The 17,224-nt window shown below is 66.3% G+C and overlaps 2 protein-coding genes and 1 long non-coding RNA gene across 3 annotated transcripts; all 3 read right to left on the bottom strand.

Annotated features, from left to right (window-relative positions):
* Positions 1-43: 43 nt before the first annotated feature.
* LOC138100936 (extended synaptotagmin-1-like) lies at positions 44-8,417 on the bottom strand (the record flags this gene model as incomplete). The annotated part of the gene is made up of 15 exons (XM_068998760.1): positions 8,148-8,417; positions 6,752-6,793; positions 4,823-4,957; positions 4,661-4,734; positions 4,452-4,524; positions 4,265-4,354; positions 2,721-2,776; positions 2,475-2,598; positions 2,210-2,386; positions 937-1,019; positions 767-815; positions 585-674; positions 388-480; positions 217-288; positions 44-133 (listed from the first exon to the last, which is right to left on the bottom strand). Coding segments are annotated over exons 1-15 (1,518 nt in total), but the record flags the coding sequence as incomplete, so codon positions are not given.
* Positions 8,418-8,834: 417 nt separating this feature from the next.
* On the bottom strand, positions 8,835-11,548 carry LOC138100923 (zinc finger CCCH domain-containing protein 10-like). The gene is made up of 2 exons (XM_068998749.1): positions 11,466-11,548; positions 8,835-10,327 (listed from the first exon to the last, which is right to left on the bottom strand). Exon 2 carries the CDS (start codon positions 10,301-10,303, stop codon positions 9,134-9,136), a length of 1,170 nt encoding a protein of 389 aa, XP_068854850.1. The 5' UTR covers positions 10,304-10,327; positions 11,466-11,548; the 3' UTR covers positions 8,835-9,133.
* Positions 11,549-12,712: 1,164 nt separating this feature from the next.
* On the bottom strand, positions 12,713-15,500 carry LOC138100927 (uncharacterized). Its single transcript, XR_011146968.1, has 3 exons — positions 15,360-15,500; positions 13,048-13,070; positions 12,713-12,910 (listed from the first exon to the last, which is right to left on the bottom strand). It is a non-coding gene; the product is annotated as an uncharacterized lncRNA (long non-coding RNA).
* Between the last annotated feature and the right edge of the window lie 1,724 nt (positions 15,501-17,224).

A 17,224-nucleotide genomic window follows, 5' to 3' on the forward strand; every position in this document is an offset into this window, starting at 1 on the left:
GGAGGGAACAAAGGGGGGGACACGGAGCCGGGGGTTGGGGTCTCACCTGGAAATCCACGTCCTGGTTCCTGGGGTCGTGCAGGAAGAAGCGGAAAGCGTCTTCCCAGACGGGGGCCGAGGTGTTGCAGACCACCTGGGGGGCTCAGGTCAGACCCCCACCGTGCCCCCCAACCCCCCTGAGATCCCTCCCCCCGACCCCCCCAAACCCCCTCCCACCTTGCTCTCCCTTGTGACGTCCTGCACCGAGACCTGAACCACGGGGTTGGGCTCCTTCCCCGGTTTCTTCATCTGCGCAAAAACGGGGGGTCGGGGGGGGGTCCCCACACCTCGAACCCCCCCCAGGGCAGCGCCCCGGACCCCCCCGGACCCCCTCAGACCCCCACTCACGGGCAGCCCCTCAGCCCTGTCCAGGTACACGATGAGGATGGCAGAGGACGGGGGGTCGGGTTTGGCCACGATTGTCCGGTTCCTTTCCAAAACCTGGGGGGGGGGGGGGGGCACCCCAAAAAAAAAAGGGGAGGGGGGGGTCAGTCGGGGAAGCCCCCCCAAGCACAGCTGAGCCCCAACAAACTCATCCCACTGACCTGGTCCAGCTTGGAGGCGTCGGAGAGGAGCGAGAGCCATTCCAGGCGCAGGTGGAGCCGGCCCTGGCCCCCCTCCTGCAGCGGGAACCACTGCGGGGAGGGGGCGTCAGCGCGACCCCCACCCCCCGGAACCCCAAAAACCCACCCCCGTCCATCCCCCCCCCCCTTCCCCCAGCACCCACCTCCTCCATCACCCGCGCTCTGAGCACCTCCCCGAGGTCCAGCTTCATCCTGGGGGATGGGAGACGCTGGGAATTTGGGGAGGGGAGGGGGGAAATTGGGGGAGGGGAGGCAGAAACCCCTTCCCCCAACCCCAAATTGGGGGTGCGGGCCCCCCACCCCCCCCCCTCACCTGCCCAGGAGATCGTCCTTGTCGGGGTCTTTGTCGAAGAGCTCCACCTCCACCTCCTGGCCCGGCACCTCGTGCACGATGAACTGGGACGAGGGGAGGGGGACAGCAGCAGCTTGGGGGGGGGGGTCCCCAAAGCCGGCGGGGGGGTCCCCGTGTCCCAGCCGGTGGGGTCGGGGTGTCCCTGTGTGTCCCTGTCCCCCACGGCCCCAGCTGGGCATGCGAAGGGGGGTCGGGGGGGGGGGGGATGTTGGGGGGGAGTCTGAAGTTTGGGGATGGTCCCGGAGGGGGGGGGGGGAAGGGGAGAATGAAGGGGGGAAAGGGGAGAAAAAAGGGGAAGAATGAGGGGGGAAAAGGGGAGATGAGGAGGGGAAAAGGGAGGGGGGAAAAAGGAGGGGAAGCGGGGGGGGAAGGGGGGAAGAATGAGGGGGAAAAGGAGGGAAAGAGGAGGAAAAGAATGAGGGAAAGCAGGGGAAAATGGGGGGGAAAAGGGGAAAGGGGGGAAAGAATGAGGGGAAAGAAGTGGAAAAGTGGGGGAAGAATGAGAGGGAAAAGGAGGGAAAGAGGAGGGGAAAGAATGAGGGGAAAATGGGGGGAAAAAGGGGAAAGGAGGAGAAGAATGAGGGGAAAGAAGTGGAAAAGTGGGGGAAGAATGAGAGGGAAAAGGAGGGAAAGAGAAGGAAAAGAATGAGGGAAAGTGGGGAAAAATGGGGGGAAAAGGGGAAAGGAGGGAAAGAATGAGGGGAAAGAAGTGGAAAAGTGGGGGAAGAATGAGAGGGAAAAGGAGGGAAAGAGGAGGGGAAAGATTGAGGGGGATAATGGGGGGAAAAAGGGGAAAGGAGGGAGAAGAATGAGGGGAAAGAAGTGGAAAAGTGGGGGGAAGAATGAGAGGGAAAAGGAGGGAAAGAGGAGGGGAAAAAAGGAGGAAAAGTGGGGGAAAAGGGGGGAAAATGGGGGAAGAGAAGGAAGGGGAAGAAGGGGGGGAAAGAGGAGGAAAAAAGGAAGGGAAAAAAGGAAGGGAGAAAGGGGGAAAAAAGGGAAAAAGGAAGGGAAAAAGGGAAAAAGGAAGGGGAAAAAGGGGGAAAAAAGGGAAAAAGGAAGGGAAAAAGGGGGAAGAAAGGGAAAAAGGAAGGGAAAAAGGGGGAAAAAAGGGAAAAAGGAAGGGAAAAAGGGGGGAAAAAGGGAAAAAGGAAGGGAAAAAGGGGGGAAAAAGGGAAAAAGGAAGGGAAAAAGGGAAAAAGGAAGGGAAAAAGGGGGCAACCGGGGGCCGCCTCACCTCGTACACCTCGTCCCAGGTGGGGTTGAGGTTGTCGTCGATGACGCGGCTGGTGGCCACCTGCGTCCCCACGCGCAGGACGGCGTAGGGGTCCGACTTGCCCTCCACCAGCCCCCCCATGAACCGGTCCTTGCAGCGCAGGTCCCGCGCACCCCTCAGGTGCACCCGCACCACGCCCTGAGGATGGGGGCGGCGTGGGGGTCACCGAGAGGGGTGGCAGAGGGGGGACAGGCGACCCTCGGGATGCCACCCCCGCGTCCTTTACCCGCGGGAGGGGAGAGCGGAGCTGCGCGGCCTCGGGCAGGTCGGGCACCAGCGGCACCAGGAGCCGGTTGGGCAGCACGAGGTAGGAGGAGATGGTGTCCATGATCATCGTGTCCGACATGGAGCTGGGATCGGGGGGTGGGGAGGGGGGGAAGGGAGGGACGGACACGGTCAGGGCGGGGCCGCGGAGGGGGGCACGGAGCGGGCAGGGAGGGCGGGGATGCCCCCGTAAAGGGGTGGGGCTCACCTGAGGCCGGGGATGTCCAGCAGGTTGGTCATCCCCGTCCAGTTGATGTCCAAGGTCTGGAAGGAGTGGGATGGGGTCGGAGTGGGGGGAGGAAGGGGGGGGGGAGGGACCCCCGGTGTGTCCTGGGGTGGTGGGGGGGGGTGCCGGTACTTTTGGGGGGGTGGGACACCCCTGGTGTGTCCTTGGGGGACTTCTGGATGTTCTTTTGTGGGGGGAGGACCCCCGGTGTGTCCTGGGGTGGTGGTGGGGGGGGGGTGCCGGTACTTTTGGGGGGGTGGGACACCCCTGGTGTGTCCTTGGGGACTTCTGGATGTTCTTTTGTGGGGGGGGAGGACCCCCGGTGTGTCCTCGGGGGGGTTCAGGGTTGCAGGTCCTTTTTGGGGAGGGGGGAGGATCCCTGGTGTGTCCTTGGGGGGCGTCTGGGTGGTTTTTTGGGGGGGAGGAGGACCCCCGGTGTGTCCTGGGGTAGGGAGGGGGGGTGCCGGTACTTTTGGGGGGGGTGGGACATCCTTCTGGATGTTCTTTTGTGGGGGGAGGACCCCCGGTGTGTCCTGGGGTGGTGGTGGTGGGGGGGTGCCGGTACTTTTGGGGGGGGTGGGACACCCCTGGTGTGTCCTTGGGGGACTTCTGGATGTTCTTTTGTGGGGGGGGAGGGACCCCCGGTGTGTCCTGGGGTAGGGAGGGGGGGTGCCGGTACTTTTGGGGGGGTGGGACATCCTTCTGGATGTTCTTTTGTGGGGGGAGGACCCCCGGTGTGTCCTGGGGTGGTGGTGGGGGGGGGGTGCCGGTACTTTTGGGGGGGGGTGGGACACCCCTGGTGTGTCCTTGGGGGACTTCTGGATGTTCTTTTGGGGGGGGGGAGGACCCCCGGTGTGTCCTCGGGGGGGTTCAGGGTTGCAGGTCCTTTTTGGGGAGGGGGCAGGACCCCTGGTGTGTCCTTGGGGGGCGTCTGGGTGGTTTTTGGGGGGGGAGGAGGACCCCCAGTGTGTCCCGGGGTGGGGGGTTCAGGGTTGCTGGTCCTTTTTGGGGATGGTGGGGGGGGTTGCCGGTCCTTTTTTGGGGGTGCGGGGTTACCGGTCCTTTTTGGGGAGGGGGGAGGACCCCCAGTGTGTCCTGGGGAGGGGGGGTCCGGGTGTTCTTTGGGGGGGGAGAACCCCGGTGTGTCCTGGGGGGCTTCCAGGTGGTTTTTTTGGGGGGAGGACCCCTGGTGTGTCCTGGGGAGGAGGGGTCTGGGTGCTCTTTGGGGGGCAGGGACCCCCGGTATGTCCTGGGGGGGGGGTCCGGGTGCTCTTTTGGGGGGGGGGAGGACCCCTGGTGTGTCCTTGGGTGTCTGGGTGGTTTTTTGGGGGGAGGACCCCCAGTGTGTCCAGAGGAGGGGGCTCCGGGTGTTCTTTTGGGGGGGGGGGGGAGGACCCCTGGTGTGTCCTGGGGGGCTTCCGGGTGTTTTTTTTGGGGGGAGGAAGACCCCCGGTGTGTCCGGGGGGGGGTCCGGGGTTACCAGGGGCAGGGGGGGGACGGACGGACGGACACGGGGACAAACTCACGGGGCGGCGGATGAAGAACATGGTGAGGGCCCCCACGATGGGCACGTCCCCCAGGAGGGGCTCCAGGATGATCCGGAGCATCCCGTGGAGCTGGGGGGGGGAAGGGGAGGTGGTTTAAGATGAGATACGACCCCCCCCCTCCCCCCCAGAGTCATTCCCAGACCTCCCCCCCCAAAGCCCCCCTCACCTGCATCCCCTTCACCCCCGCCTTGCAGAAGAACTTCTTCACCTCCACGTCGATCTGGACGTCACCGACGTAGCTGAGGGGACACGAGATGAGGGTGGGGGGTGTCACCGCGGCCCCCCCGGACCCCCTCCCCCCACAGCGCCGGGGGGGGGACACCCAGGAGGCTGAGACCTGGCGCTGTCACCTCACCGGTGGCTCCGGCCGCTCACCTGATGTTGAGGTCCAGCAGGATCTGCTTCTTGTGGGTGCCGGGGTGGGCCCGGACCCCCAGGACACGGAGGGGCTGCGGGGGGTTGGGGGGAGGGGGCAGAGGTGAGTGGGGGGGTCACGGAGGGGGTCAAGGGGGTCGGGGGGGGCCACCCCGAATTTACCTTCTCGCCCATGTCCACCTTGGTGAAGGTGAAGGTCTGCAGGTGGGTGTTGGAGGCGCGGATGGAAGGGGCCACGTTCTCCAGCAGCAGCTTCTCCATGTACTGCCCGAAGAACGGCCAGGCCTGCGCCAGGACCTGCCGGACACGGACAGACGGACGCTGGGGAGGGAGGGATGGACACGGGGTGGACACCGGGGATGGAGGGATGGACACTGGGAATGGAGGGATGGACACGGGATGGACACTGGGAATGGAGGGATGGACACGGGATGGACACCGGGGATGGAGGGATGGACACGGGATGGACACTGGGGATGGAGGGATGGACATGGGGTGGACACTGGGAATGGAGGGATGGACGTGGGATGGACAGGGAGCAGAGGGATGGGCACTGGGAATGGAGGGATGGACACTGGAGATGGAGGGATGGACGTGGGATGGACACCGGGAATGGAGGGATGGACACCGGGGATGGAGGGATGGACATGGGATGGACACTGGGGATGGAGGGATGGACATGGGGTGGACACTGGGAATGGAGGGATGGACGTGGGATGGACAGGGAGCAGAGGGATGGGCACTGGGAACGTAGGGATGGACACTGGAGATGGAGGGATGGACGTGGGATGGACACAGGGGATGGACACTGGGGATGGTGGGATGGACACGGGATGGAGGGATGGACATGGGGTGGACAGGGAGCAGAGGGATGGACACTGGGAACGGAGGGATGGACACTGGAGATGGAGGGATGGACACTGGGGATTGAGGGACGGACACGGGGTGGACAGGGAACGGAGGGATGGACACTGGGGATGGAGGGATGGGCACTGGGAATGGAGGGATGGACACTGGAGATGGAGGGATGGACGTGGGATGGACACGGGATGGACACTGGGGATGGTGGGATGGACACCGGGGATGGAGGGATGGACATGGGATGGACAGGGAGCAGAGGGATGGACACTGGGAACGGAGGGATGGACACTGGAGATGGAGGGATGGGCACTGGGAATGGAGGGATGGACGTGGGATGGACACTGGGAATGGACACTGGGGATGGTGGGATGGACACAGGGGATGGACACTGGAGATGGAGGGATGGACACCAGGAATGGAGGTACGGACACTGGGGACGGTGGGATGGACACAGAGGATGGACACAGGGGATGGACACTGGGGATGGACACTGGAGATGGAGGGATGGACACTGGGGATGGAGGAACGGACACTGGGGATGGAGGGACGGACGTGGGATGGACACAGGGGATGGACACTGGGGATGGTGGGATGGCACGAGGAATGGACACGGAATGGAGGGATGGACACCGGGAATGGAGGGATGGACACCAGGAACGGAGAGGTGGGCACGGGATGGACACTGGGGATGGAGGGAGGGACAGAGGCAGAGATGGACAGAAGGACGCAGGGAGGGATGGAGAGAGAGAGAGGGAGGGAGGGATGCGGGAGGGGGGAATGGAAGGAGGCCAGGAGGGAGGGAGGGAGGGATGGAGGAGGGATGCAGGGAGAGGAGGAAGGATGCAGGAGGGATGGAAGGATGCGGGAGGGATGGAAGGATGCGGGAGGGATGGAGGGATGCGGGAGGGATGGAAGGACGCGGGAGGGATGGAGGGATGCGGGAGGGATGGAGGGATGCGGGAGGGATGGAGGGATGCGGGAGGGATGGAAGGATGCGGGAGGGATGGAAGGATGCGGGAGGGATGGAGGGATGCGGGAGGGATGGAAGGATGCGGGAGGGCTGCGGGAGGGATGGAAGGATGCGGGAGGGATGGAGGGATGCGGGAGGGATGGAGGGATGCGGGAGGGCTGCGGGAGGGATGGAAGGATGCGGGAGGGCTGCGGGAGGGACGCGGGAGCGGCGGGAGGCGGCGCAGGGCGCGGGGCGGGCCGGACACACGGACGCCTCACCTTGTTCAGCCATTCCGCCCGCTCCACATCCGGGAAGCTGACCTGGGGGACAGGGGGGGCCCTGAGCCCGGGAGGGCCGCCCGGGCACGGCGGGGACACCGCCCCTCCCAGCCCCGTGCCTCAGTTTCCCCCAACCTCCCGCCGCAACCCCGCGGGGACCCCGTCAACCCCCGCGTCCCCCAACATCTTCCCGTTCCCGGGGGTCCCGAAAGGGGGGTCCCGGTGGGGGGGAAGTCCCGAGAAAGGGGGTTCGGACCCCTCGGGCACCGTGGGGAGGGGTTTCACGCCCCCCCCCCCTCCCCTCGGCCGCCCCATCCGCAGCCGGGCAGGAAACGGCCCCCCCGGGCCCGGTGAGTCACGGCACTGCCGGAAGGCCCCGGGCGGTACCGGCGCTGTCCCCTCGCTGCGGGGGACCCCGCCCGGGGGCAGCGGGGCCGCGCTGCGGCGGGGGGCGGGCACGGGGGGCTCTCGGTGAGGCGGCGATCCCGGCCCCGGGGGTCCCGCAAGGCCGGGAGCTCAAAGCGGGGCTCGGTGGGGCTGCCGGGGGTCCCGCCCGAGCGGGAAACCCAAGGAAAGGCTGGAAAGCAGCACCGAGGGGTCCCGGCAGCGGAGCTCAAGCGGGGCTCGGTGCTGCGGGGCTCGGGGGGGGTTCCCCGGGAGTCTCAAGCGGGGTCTGCAGCGCAGCAGAGGCGGGGGGACCCCGCGGGGGATGCGGTGCCCGGCCCGGGGGTCCCTGGGGGTCTCAAGCGGGGTCTGCAGCGCAGCCGAGAAGGGAGCCGGGAAGTGCCCGGTCCGGGGGTCCCGGGGGTCCCGCAGCGCAGCAGAGGCGGGGCCCCGGCAGCGGGAGCGGTGCGGGATGCGGGGCGCGGCCCGGGGGTCCCGCCGGGGAGGGCGCGGTGCCTCGGGGTCCCCCCGACGGGGAGAACTCAAGCGGGGCTCAGCGCGGCGGGGCCCGGCGGATGCGCTGCGGTTCTCGGGGCTGCCCAGGGGTCCCGCCGGGCGGGAAGTTGGCAGAGAGGCGGGGGACACCGGCGGCGGGGCCCGGGGGGTGCGCTGGGGCTGCCGGGGGTCCCCAGGGGTGCCAAGAGGGGGCTAGAGCGGAGCAGAGAAGGGGGGGTCCCGCCCGGGGGGGGGGGGGGGTCCCGCCCGGCGGGGAACTCAAGCGGTGCCCGCAGCGCAGCAGAGCCGGGGGAGCCTCAGCGGGGCCCGGGGAGGACGCAGCGCCCAGCCCCGGGGGTCCCACCGGGGGGGGTCTGCGCTTCCCAACCCCCGGAGGTCCCACCGGGGGGTTGCGGTGCCCGGTGGCGGGGATCCCGCCCGGCCCCGTAGCGGGGCTTCCCCCCGAGCCCTTCCCGCCGGCGATAACGGCGCTGCGGGGCCCCGAGCACCCGCTTACCCAGGCCGGCAGCTCCCCGCGGGCCGCGCCCAGCCCGGCGGCGGCGGCGCGCACGGCCGCCTCCTCGTCGCGCTGCAGGCGCTCGGCCGCGCGCATCCCGCGCTCCCGGGCGCGCCGCCGCCGCCGCCAGCCCGCGTAGAGAGCGAGCGCGAGCACCACCGCGCCCGCGCCCAGCCCCAGCAGCCCCGCGGCGTAGGCGGGCAGCGCCCAGAGCAGCCGCCGGCCCAGCGCGCCCAGAGCCGCCAGCCCGGGCCCGCTCCGCCGCTCCATCGCTCCCGCTCCGCGCCCGCTCCGCCGCTCCCGCCCCGGCCCCGCCCCGGCCCCGCCCCCGGCACGCACAGCGCGCCCATTGGCTGAGCCGCACGGCCCAGGACACGCCCCCCCGGCTCCGGACGCGTCGCCCATTGGCCGGCCGCCAGATCTTGGCCACGCCCCCCCACCGTGCGTCACTCATTGGCTGCAAGCCAGGGCGTGGCCACGCCCCCACAGCGGTCACGTGTCTTTGGACACGCCCTTGTTGATGAGAGGGCGTGGCCTCGGTGAGGGGCGTGGCCTCTGTCACGTGTCCCCGTCCCGGTGTCCCCGTCCCGGTGTCCCCATCCCGGTGTCCCCCCCGCCCCCCCCGTCCGCTCCCCGGCCCTTCCCGGCGGTACCGGGACAGCGACCGCCGCGCCCGTGCTGCTTTGGGGTTTTTCTGTTTTAATAGCTGAAAACATTACAGGGCGGGGGGAGCCCCGGTGCCACCCCCGGCCCCCCCGGGACTCAGCCCCGGCGCTCAGTCCGTCCCACGGGGCTCCGGGGGTGGGTGTGGCAGCACGCACGACCCTCCCCACGGGAGCTTGTCCCGCACGGCGAGGGCGTCCCACACCCGCAGCCCCCGCCCGCATCCGCAGGGTCCGTGTGTCCGTCCTCGTCCCGCCGCCCCCCCCCCCCCCCGGGCTCAGTTCGGCGGCGGGGGGGTCCCGGTGGGTCCCCCGGTGTGGGTGTCAGTGCGGCATGGCCGTTATCCGCATGCTCTGCGAGGCGATGGGGTAGGTGACCATGGGCGTGGTGGCGTGGCTCATGGTGATGCCGCCGAGCGGCTGCGCCATGGACACGGCCACCGGCGCCACCGACACGGCCACCGGCGCCATGGACACGGGCGGGGGGGCCATGCCCTGGGCGATGGTCTGCGCCAGGGCCGCCGACAGCGGCGCGATCTCGGGGTTCATGGGGGGCGCGGCGTTGGCCGGAGGGGCGGCCTGGGCGCCGGCCGGGGCCACCAAATCCTGCTGGGTGACGGGGCGGGGCTGCAGGGCCTGGCTGCTGAGCGTGGTGTGCGTCTGCGCGATGCTGTGGTTGTAGTTGGTGACCGTCCCCACCGTGGGCGCCAGAGTCTGCTCGGTGGCCGTGGCCGTGGAGCTGAGCGTCATCACCTTGGCCTGGTTGCGGAACTGCGCGTTCTGCTCCAGCAGCACCTCGTTGGTGGCCAGCAGGTTGTTCACCTGCTTCTTGAGGTCCTCCACGCGCTTCCGCAGCAGCACGTTCTCCTCCTCCAGCAGCCGGTACTCCACGGCCCGCGGGCTGGCGAAGCCGTACTCGTAGCTCTCGTAGAGCCCCTCCGCCCGCCGCCGCTTCAGCACCGGCTCGTCGGGGTCGTAGAGGCCGTCGTAGGGCTCGTAGCGGCGCCCGCCGGGGCCCAGCCCCTGCTCGCGGCCCCGCGCCTCGTACTCGTAGTCCCGCTGCAGGTGCTGGAACTTGCACTTGGCCCCGCGCTGGCAGTCCCCCTTGAGGAAATCCCGGCAGATCGGCACCTCCTCCTTGCTGTTGGGGAGGTCGGCGGGCGACAGCCCCAGCCCGGCGGCCACTTTCTGGCGCAAGCGCGGCGGCAGCTCGCCGGTCTTCTTGTAGCAGTCCTCGTCCTCCTTGGTGCCGTGGATGAAGCGGCAGTTGAGGCGCACGCACTCCTTGTTCTGGAAGTCGTGGCAGAAGATGAACTCGTTCTTGCGCACGCCCAGGTTGGTGACCTCGGAGATGTCGGGGTGGCGGAAGCGGCAGCGCTTGCCCCGCTTGCAGACGTTGCGCAGGAAGTCGCGGCAGATGTCGTCGGCGCCCGCGCCCGCCTCGTCGCCGCTGCCCCCGTTGGCGTAGCCGTCGCGGCCGTCGCGGTCGGGCATCTTCGAGGGGAGGGGCGGCGGCGGCTGTGGGGGGAGGAGGAAGGGAGGGATGGGGTGAGGGAGGGATCGGGAGGGACGGGGAACGGGGGGGAAATCCCATCGCGGGGCACCGAGAGAGGGAACGGGAGGAGTTCTGGGAATGGGGGAGGGGGGGGGGGGAAACAGCCACCCTTGGGAGAGGGTGGGACGCCGGGAATGGGGGGGAAATCCCACGGTGGGGCACCGAGGGAGGGGGAGGGGGATCGGGAGGGGAGGAGGGAGGGAGAAAGGGATGGAGTGAGGGAGGGACCCGGAGGGAGCGGGAATGGGGGGAAATCCCATGCCGGGGCACCGAGAGAGGGAACGGGAGGAGTCCCGGGACTGGAGGAGGGAGAGAGGGAGGGACCGGGAATGGGGCGGTGGGGGAAACACTCACCCTGGGAGAGGGTGGGACCCCGGTACCGCAGGGCTACACCCACCCCGGGACACCGGGCACCGAGGGAGGGAGCGGGAGCGAGGCCAGGACCAGAGGGAGGGACCGGGACTGACGCCGGTACCGGCGGGAAGGGGCAGAAACGGCCACCCCGGAGCTCCAGGCAATGACGGAGGGACCGGGAGGGACCGGGAGGGACCGTGGGATGGGAAATCCTCACCCCCGGGGCTCTGGGGATGGAAGGGGTGAAGGGGGGACCGGGAGTGACGCCGGTAGCGGTGGGGAGGAGAAAAAACCCATCCCGGGGCACCGGGCACGGAGGGAGGGACGGGGCGAGGGAGGGACCCGGAGCGAGCCCGGTACCGACGGGGGATGGAGGGGAAGCACCGGGCACGGACGGAGGCACGGAGGGATGGGAGCGACCCCGGTACGGGGGAAACACCCGCCGCGGGGTCCCGGCGGTGCCGCGGAGCCGGTGCAGGGGCAGCACGGCCGGGGAGCCCCCGCCACAGCCCCCGGGTGTCCCCCCACAGCCCCCGCCAAGCCCCGGACGGCGGAGGGAACCCCGGGAAGTCCCTGGCGGCCGCTCCCCGCGCCCCGGGCGGCACCGAGCCCCGCGCTGCGGGACCCGCGCCCCGTGACAGCCCCGCGAGGCGCCCCGGGACGGAGCCGCAGCGCCACCGGCGAGGCCTGGGAGAGCGGCGGAGCGCGGCCTCCCCCGGTCCCGGCGCGGCCCGGCCCCGCACTCACCGGCTCGCGGCCTCCCCGCGGAGCCTCCGGCGCCAACAACGCGCGGCCGGTGCCGGCGGCGGGCGGGACCCGCTCGGCGCCGCTTCCGGGGCGGCCCGGAAGGACCCGCGCGGCGCCGGGAGCGCGCGGCGCGCCGGAACTGCGTCACCGTGACGTCATCGACGGGAGCCGCTGCCGCCGCGCCGGACTCCGCGTGGGCGATCCCGGAACATCTCGGTCCCGGCTCGGACCGACCCCGGTCCTTGCCCACGGCACCGGGCGATTCCTCAGCTCGGCGCCGAACCTGTCCCGTTAGCGGGGGAGTCCCCTCCTGCCTGCCCCGTTACCGGAGGGTTCCCCAGCCCCAGTCCCGCCCACCTGCCCCGTTACCGGAGGGTTCCCCAGCCCCAGTCCCGCCCGCCTGCCCCGTTACCGGAGGGTTCCCCAGTCCCGCCCGCCTGCCCCGTTACCGGAGGGTTCCCCAGCCCCAGTCCCGCCCACCTGCCCCGCTACCGGAGGGTTCCCCAGCCCCAGTCCCGCCCGCCTGCCCCGTTACCGGAGCACTCCTCACCCCAGTCCCGCCCGCCTGCCCCGTTACCGGAGGGTTCCCCAGCCCCAGTCCCGCCCACCTGCCCCGTTACCGGAGGGTTCCCCAGCCCCAGTCCCGCCCGCCTGCCCCGTTACCGGAGGGTTCCCCAGTCCCGCCCGCCTGCCCCGTTACCGGAGGGTTCCCCAGCCCCAGTCCCGCCCGCCTGCCCCGTTACCGGAGGGTTCCCCAGTCCCGCCCACCTGCCCCGTTACCGGAGGGTTCCCCAGCCCCAGTCCCGCCCGCCTGCCCCGCTACCGGAGGGTTCCCCAGCCCCAGTCCCGCCCGCCTGCCCCGTTACCGGAGCACTCCTCACCCCAGTCCCGCCCACCTGCCCCCGTTACCGCAGGAACCCGCGGTCGCCTCCATCTGCCCCCGTTACCTGAGGCTCCCCCTCTCCCCGCTGTTCCGGCCCCCGTCCCGGTCCCGCCCCCTGCCCCGTTACCGGACGATTCCCGGTGCCGCTTCCCGGCCCCATAAAAGAGAATCCGCCTGTTCCGACCCTCTCTTGTTCCCGAAGGACCCCCATCCCCATCCCGTTACCGGAGGAGCGCCGGACGGCGGTCCCAGCCCTGGTTCCCCGTTACCGGTGGGACCTCTGCCCTGGTCCCCCGTTACTGGAGGAGCCCCCCCCCACCCCTGCAGCCGCCTCCCCGGTTACCGGCAGAGCCCGCACACCGTGTAAGCAAGAACCAACTTTTATTCACGGCACAGCGGCCGCCGCAAAGCAAAGAACCGGGCCGGCACGGCGGGACATCCCCGTGGCACCGGGACGGCACCGGGGCAGCACCGGGACGGTACCGGGACGGCCCCGAGCCGCGGCCCCGCTGGGGGCGGTTACTTGGACCTCTGCCTCATCTTCCTCCTCTTGCGCTTCAGCCTGGGGACAGAGCGGCGGCGTCGGCGTCACCCCCGGGGCCGGACCGGGACCGGGACACCGGGCCGGGCCCTCCCCGCCCCCCGGGCCCCCTCCCGGTGAGGCGGGGCCGGCCCGAGCCCCGGGGGGGTCTCACGTACCTGCGCATTCGCTTCTTGCGCCACTGCGGGAGAGAGGGACGGGCGTTAGCGCCGGCATCCCAGTGCCACCAGTTCCCACCAGTCCCGTACGGGTTTGGGTCTCCCAGTGCCACCAGTCCCCACCAGTCCCGTACGGGTTTGGGTCTCCCAGTGCCACCAGTTCCCACCAGTTCCCACCAGGGTTTGGGTCTCCCAGTGCCACCAGTTCCCACCAGGGTTTGGGTCTCCCAGTGCCACCAGTTCCCACCAGGGTTTGGGTCTCCCAGTGCCACCAGTCCCCACCAGTCCCATACGGGTTTGGGTCTCCCAGTGCCACCAGTCCCCACCAGTTCCCACCAGGGTTTGGGTCTCCCAGTGCCACCAGTTCCATACGGGTTTGGGTCTCCCAGTGCCACCAGTTCCCACCAGGGTTTGGGTCTCCCAGTGCCACCAGTTCCCACCAGTTCCCACCAGGGTTTGGGTCTCCCAGTGCCACCAGTTCCCACCAGGGTTTGGGTCTCCCAGTGCCACCAGTTCCCACCAGTCCCATACGGGTTTTGGTCTCCCAGTGCCACCAGTTCCCACCAGGGTTTGGGTCTCCCAGTGCCACCAGTCCCCACCAGTTCCCACCAGGGTTTGGGTCTCCCAGTGCCACCAGTTCCCACCAGGGTTTGGGTCTCCCAGTGCCACCAGTTCCCACCAGTTCCCACCAGGGTTTGGGTCTCCCAGTGCCACCAGTCCCCACCAGTTCCCACCAGGGTTTGGGTCTCCCAGTGCCACCAGTTCCCACCAGGGTTTGGGTCTCCCAGTGCCACCAGTTCCCACCAGTCCCATACGGGTTTTGGTCTCCCAGTGCCACCAGTTCCCACCAGGGTTTGGGTCTCCCAGTGCCACCAGTTCCCACCAGTCCCATACGGGTTTTGGTCTCCCAGTGCCACCAGTTCCCACCAGGGTTTGGGTCTCCCAGTGCCACCAGTTCCCACCAGGGTTTGGGTCTCCCAGTGCCACCAGTTCCCACCCAGTCCCATACGGGTTTGGGTCTCCCAGTGCCACCAGTTCCCACCCAGTCCCGTACTGGTTTATTGCCCCCAGTCCTCACCAGACCCACACTGGTCTGGCTCTCCCCAGTGCCTCCAGTTCCCCCCAGTTCCACGCTGGTTTATCCTTCCCAATGCCTCCAGTTCCCAAACTGGTTTGGCTCTCCCAGTGCCCCCAGTTCCAGACTGGTTTGGCTCTCCCAGTGCCCCCAGTTCCCAAACTGGTTTGGCTCTCCCAGTGCCCCCAGTTCCCAGATTGGTCTGGCTCTCCCAGTGCCCCCAGTCCCAAACTGGTTTGGCTCTCCCAGTGCCCCCAGTTCCCACCCAGTACCACACTGGTTTTCTCTCCCAGCCCTCTCAGTCCCACAGGTTTGGCTCTCTCCCAGTAGCCCCAGTCCTGTACTGGTTTATCTCTCCCAGTCCCACGCTGGTTTATCCTTCCCAGCCTCTGCTTTAGCACTCCCAGTGCCACACTGGTTTATGCATCTCAGAGACCCCAGTCCCAAACTGGTTTGTCTCTCCCCGTGCCCCCAAGTCCCTACCAGTCCACCCCCAGTCCCACAGCGGTTCATCTCTCCCAGTCCGGATTTGGCTGTCCCAGTATCCCCGTTCCACGCTGGTTTGGTTCTCCCAGTGCTCCCAGTCCCCACCAGTCCCACAGGGGCTTGGCTCTCCCAGTAATCCCAGTCCCACACCGCTTTGGCTGTCCCAGTGCTCCCAGTCCCACAGGGGCTTGGCTCTCCCAGTAATCCCAGTCCCACACCGCTTTGGCTCTCCCAGTAATCCCAGTCCCACTCCGCTTTGGCTCTCCCAGTAATCCCAGTCCCACTCCGTTTTATCTCTCCCAGTGCCCCCAGTCCCAGACTGCTCAGGTCCCCCAGTGCCTCCAATCCCACACCGCTTTGTCTCTCCCAGTGCTCCCAGTCCCACCCCGGTTGGGTTCTCCCAGTCCCAGCTTGGTTTGCCTCTCCCAGCCGCCCTCAGTCCCAGACCGGGTTCTCTCCCAGTTCCCCCCACACCCACATTGCCTTCTCTCTCCCAGTGCTCCCAGTTTCCCCCCCACATTCCTCCCAGCAAAGACACCCCCAGGGACCCCCCAACCCCCGCGACACCACACCGGGACCCCCCCGTCCCCTAAACCAGGGACCGCCGCCCCTCGCCCCCCGGTTCTCCCCACCGGGACCCCCCTGTCCCCGAGGGGTGTCCAGGCCGCAGCCTCCTCCCGCCCCCCCCCATCCAGGCCGTGCCGTTACTGAGGCGCCATCGGCCGCCCCCGCGGCGCCCCCCGCCGCTCACCTTGGCCCTCATGGCGGTTCGGCGGCGCCCCGCTCAGTCCCGGCGGGCGGGGGACGGCGGATGGAGGCGGATGGTGGCGGATGGAGGTGGCGGCCGGTGTAGGCCCCAAGATGGCGGCAGCCGAGAGGGGCTCGCGCCGCTCGGCGGGGGCTATTTATAGAGAAACGCTCGGGCCACGCCCACCGCCGCGCGAGGCACGACGGGAATTGTAGTTCCTCATGCCCAGAGCGCTGTGGGAGTTGTAGGCCAGCCGCCCGCCGCCATTTTGCGCCGCCGCGGGGTTTGGTCCCTCCCCACCTCGAATTTATTGGGAATAAAAAGCATCAAACACAGGTATTTTTCGGGAGTATCCGCTTATCCAAGGATTTAAAGGGATTGTTGTTGCATGCCGAAGTCCTTCCAGGGACTTTCCTTTAAAGTAAAAATAGAAAATATTTTTATATTGTAGCGTAAAAGATACAAAATATCAAATTAAATAAATCTCGCGGTTTTTAAATCCTTCCTGTGGATTGGGAGAGCTCTCGGCTCCCGTCTCCAGGCGGAATACTGCTTTAAAAGGCTAAAATTAAAGGGGTTTTCCCTTAAAAAGAGGGAGTTTCCACCTCAGAATATTTTTCTCCTGTAAAAGAAGGGGTTTTTTTAAAGTCAAAATTATTTATTTTCCCTCAAAATTGGTTTTTTCCCCTCAAAATGAGTTTTTCCTCTCCCTCAAGTTTTTTTCCCCTCAAAATTAGGGGTTTTCCCCTCAAAATGAGGAAACTTTTTCCTCAAAATAAGGGTTTTTTCCCCCACAGAATTCATTTTTTTCCCCTCAAAATGAGTTTTTTACCTCAAAATGAAGGATTTTTCCCCAAAATGAGGGGTTTCCTCTCAAAATTAGGTTTTTTCCTCTCAAAAAAAGTGGCTTTCCCCTCAAAATCAGGATTTCCCCCATTAAAATTCACAGGTTTTCCCTCAAAATGATTTTTTCCCTTCAAAACGATTGTTTCCCCTCAATATGAAGTGTTTTCCCTCAAAATTAGAGGTTTTTCCCTTAAAATGAGGGGTTTCCCCCTCAAAATCAAGACATTTCCCCTCAAAATGTGAATTTTCCCTTAAAATGAGGGATGTTTCCCCCTCAAAATACAGATTTTCCCCTCAAAATGAGGGAATTTTCCCTTCACAATGAGCTTTTTCCACTCAAAATTACATTTTTCCCCTCAAAGTGAGGGAGTTTTCCCCTCCAAGTGAGGCTTTTCCTCTCAAAATGAGGGATGTTTCCCCTTCAAAATACAGATTTTTCCCCTCAAAATGAGGGACTTTTCCTTTCAAAATGAGGTTTTCCATCAAAATTACTTTATACCCCTCAAAATTACATTTTTCCCCTCAAAGTGAGGGAGTTTTCCCCTCCAACTGAGGCTTTTCCCCTCAAAATGAGGGTGTTTCCCCTCAAAATGAGGGGTTTTTCCATTAAAATGAGGGGTATTTTCCATAAAATGAAGGCTTTTCCCTTCAAAATGAGGGATGTTTCCCTTCAAAATGCAGATTTTTCCCCTCAAAATGAGGGAATTTTCCCTTCACAATGAGCTTTTTCCATCAAAATTACCTTTTTGCCCTCAAAGTGAGGGAGTTTTCCCCTCCAAGTCAGGCTTTTCCTCTCAAAATGAGGGTGTTTCCCCTCAAAATGAGGTTTTTTTCCATTAAAATGAGGGGTTTTCCCTAAAATGAAGGGTTTTCCCTTCAAAATCAAGGTTTTCCCCTCAAAACCATTTATTTTTCCCTTCCAACCACCTTTTTTCCCCTCAGAACCAAACATTTTCCCCTCAAAACAAATCCCATTTCCAACACCAAACCTGCCCGGATCCACCCAACAATCCCAAATCGGA

The sequence above is a fragment of the Aphelocoma coerulescens genome, unplaced genomic scaffold, assembly GCF_041296385.1.
Source record: "Aphelocoma coerulescens isolate FSJ_1873_10779 unplaced genomic scaffold, UR_Acoe_1.0 HiC_scaffold_168, whole genome shotgun sequence".
In the NCBI taxonomy this organism is placed as follows: Eukaryota; Metazoa; Chordata; class Aves; order Passeriformes; family Corvidae; genus Aphelocoma; species Aphelocoma coerulescens.

Excerpts from the sequence above, each read along its gene's own strand:
- LOC138100923 (XM_068998749.1), bottom strand. The coding sequence starts at position 10,303 with ATGCCCGACCGCGACGGCCGCGACGGCTACGCCAACGGGGGCAGCGGC.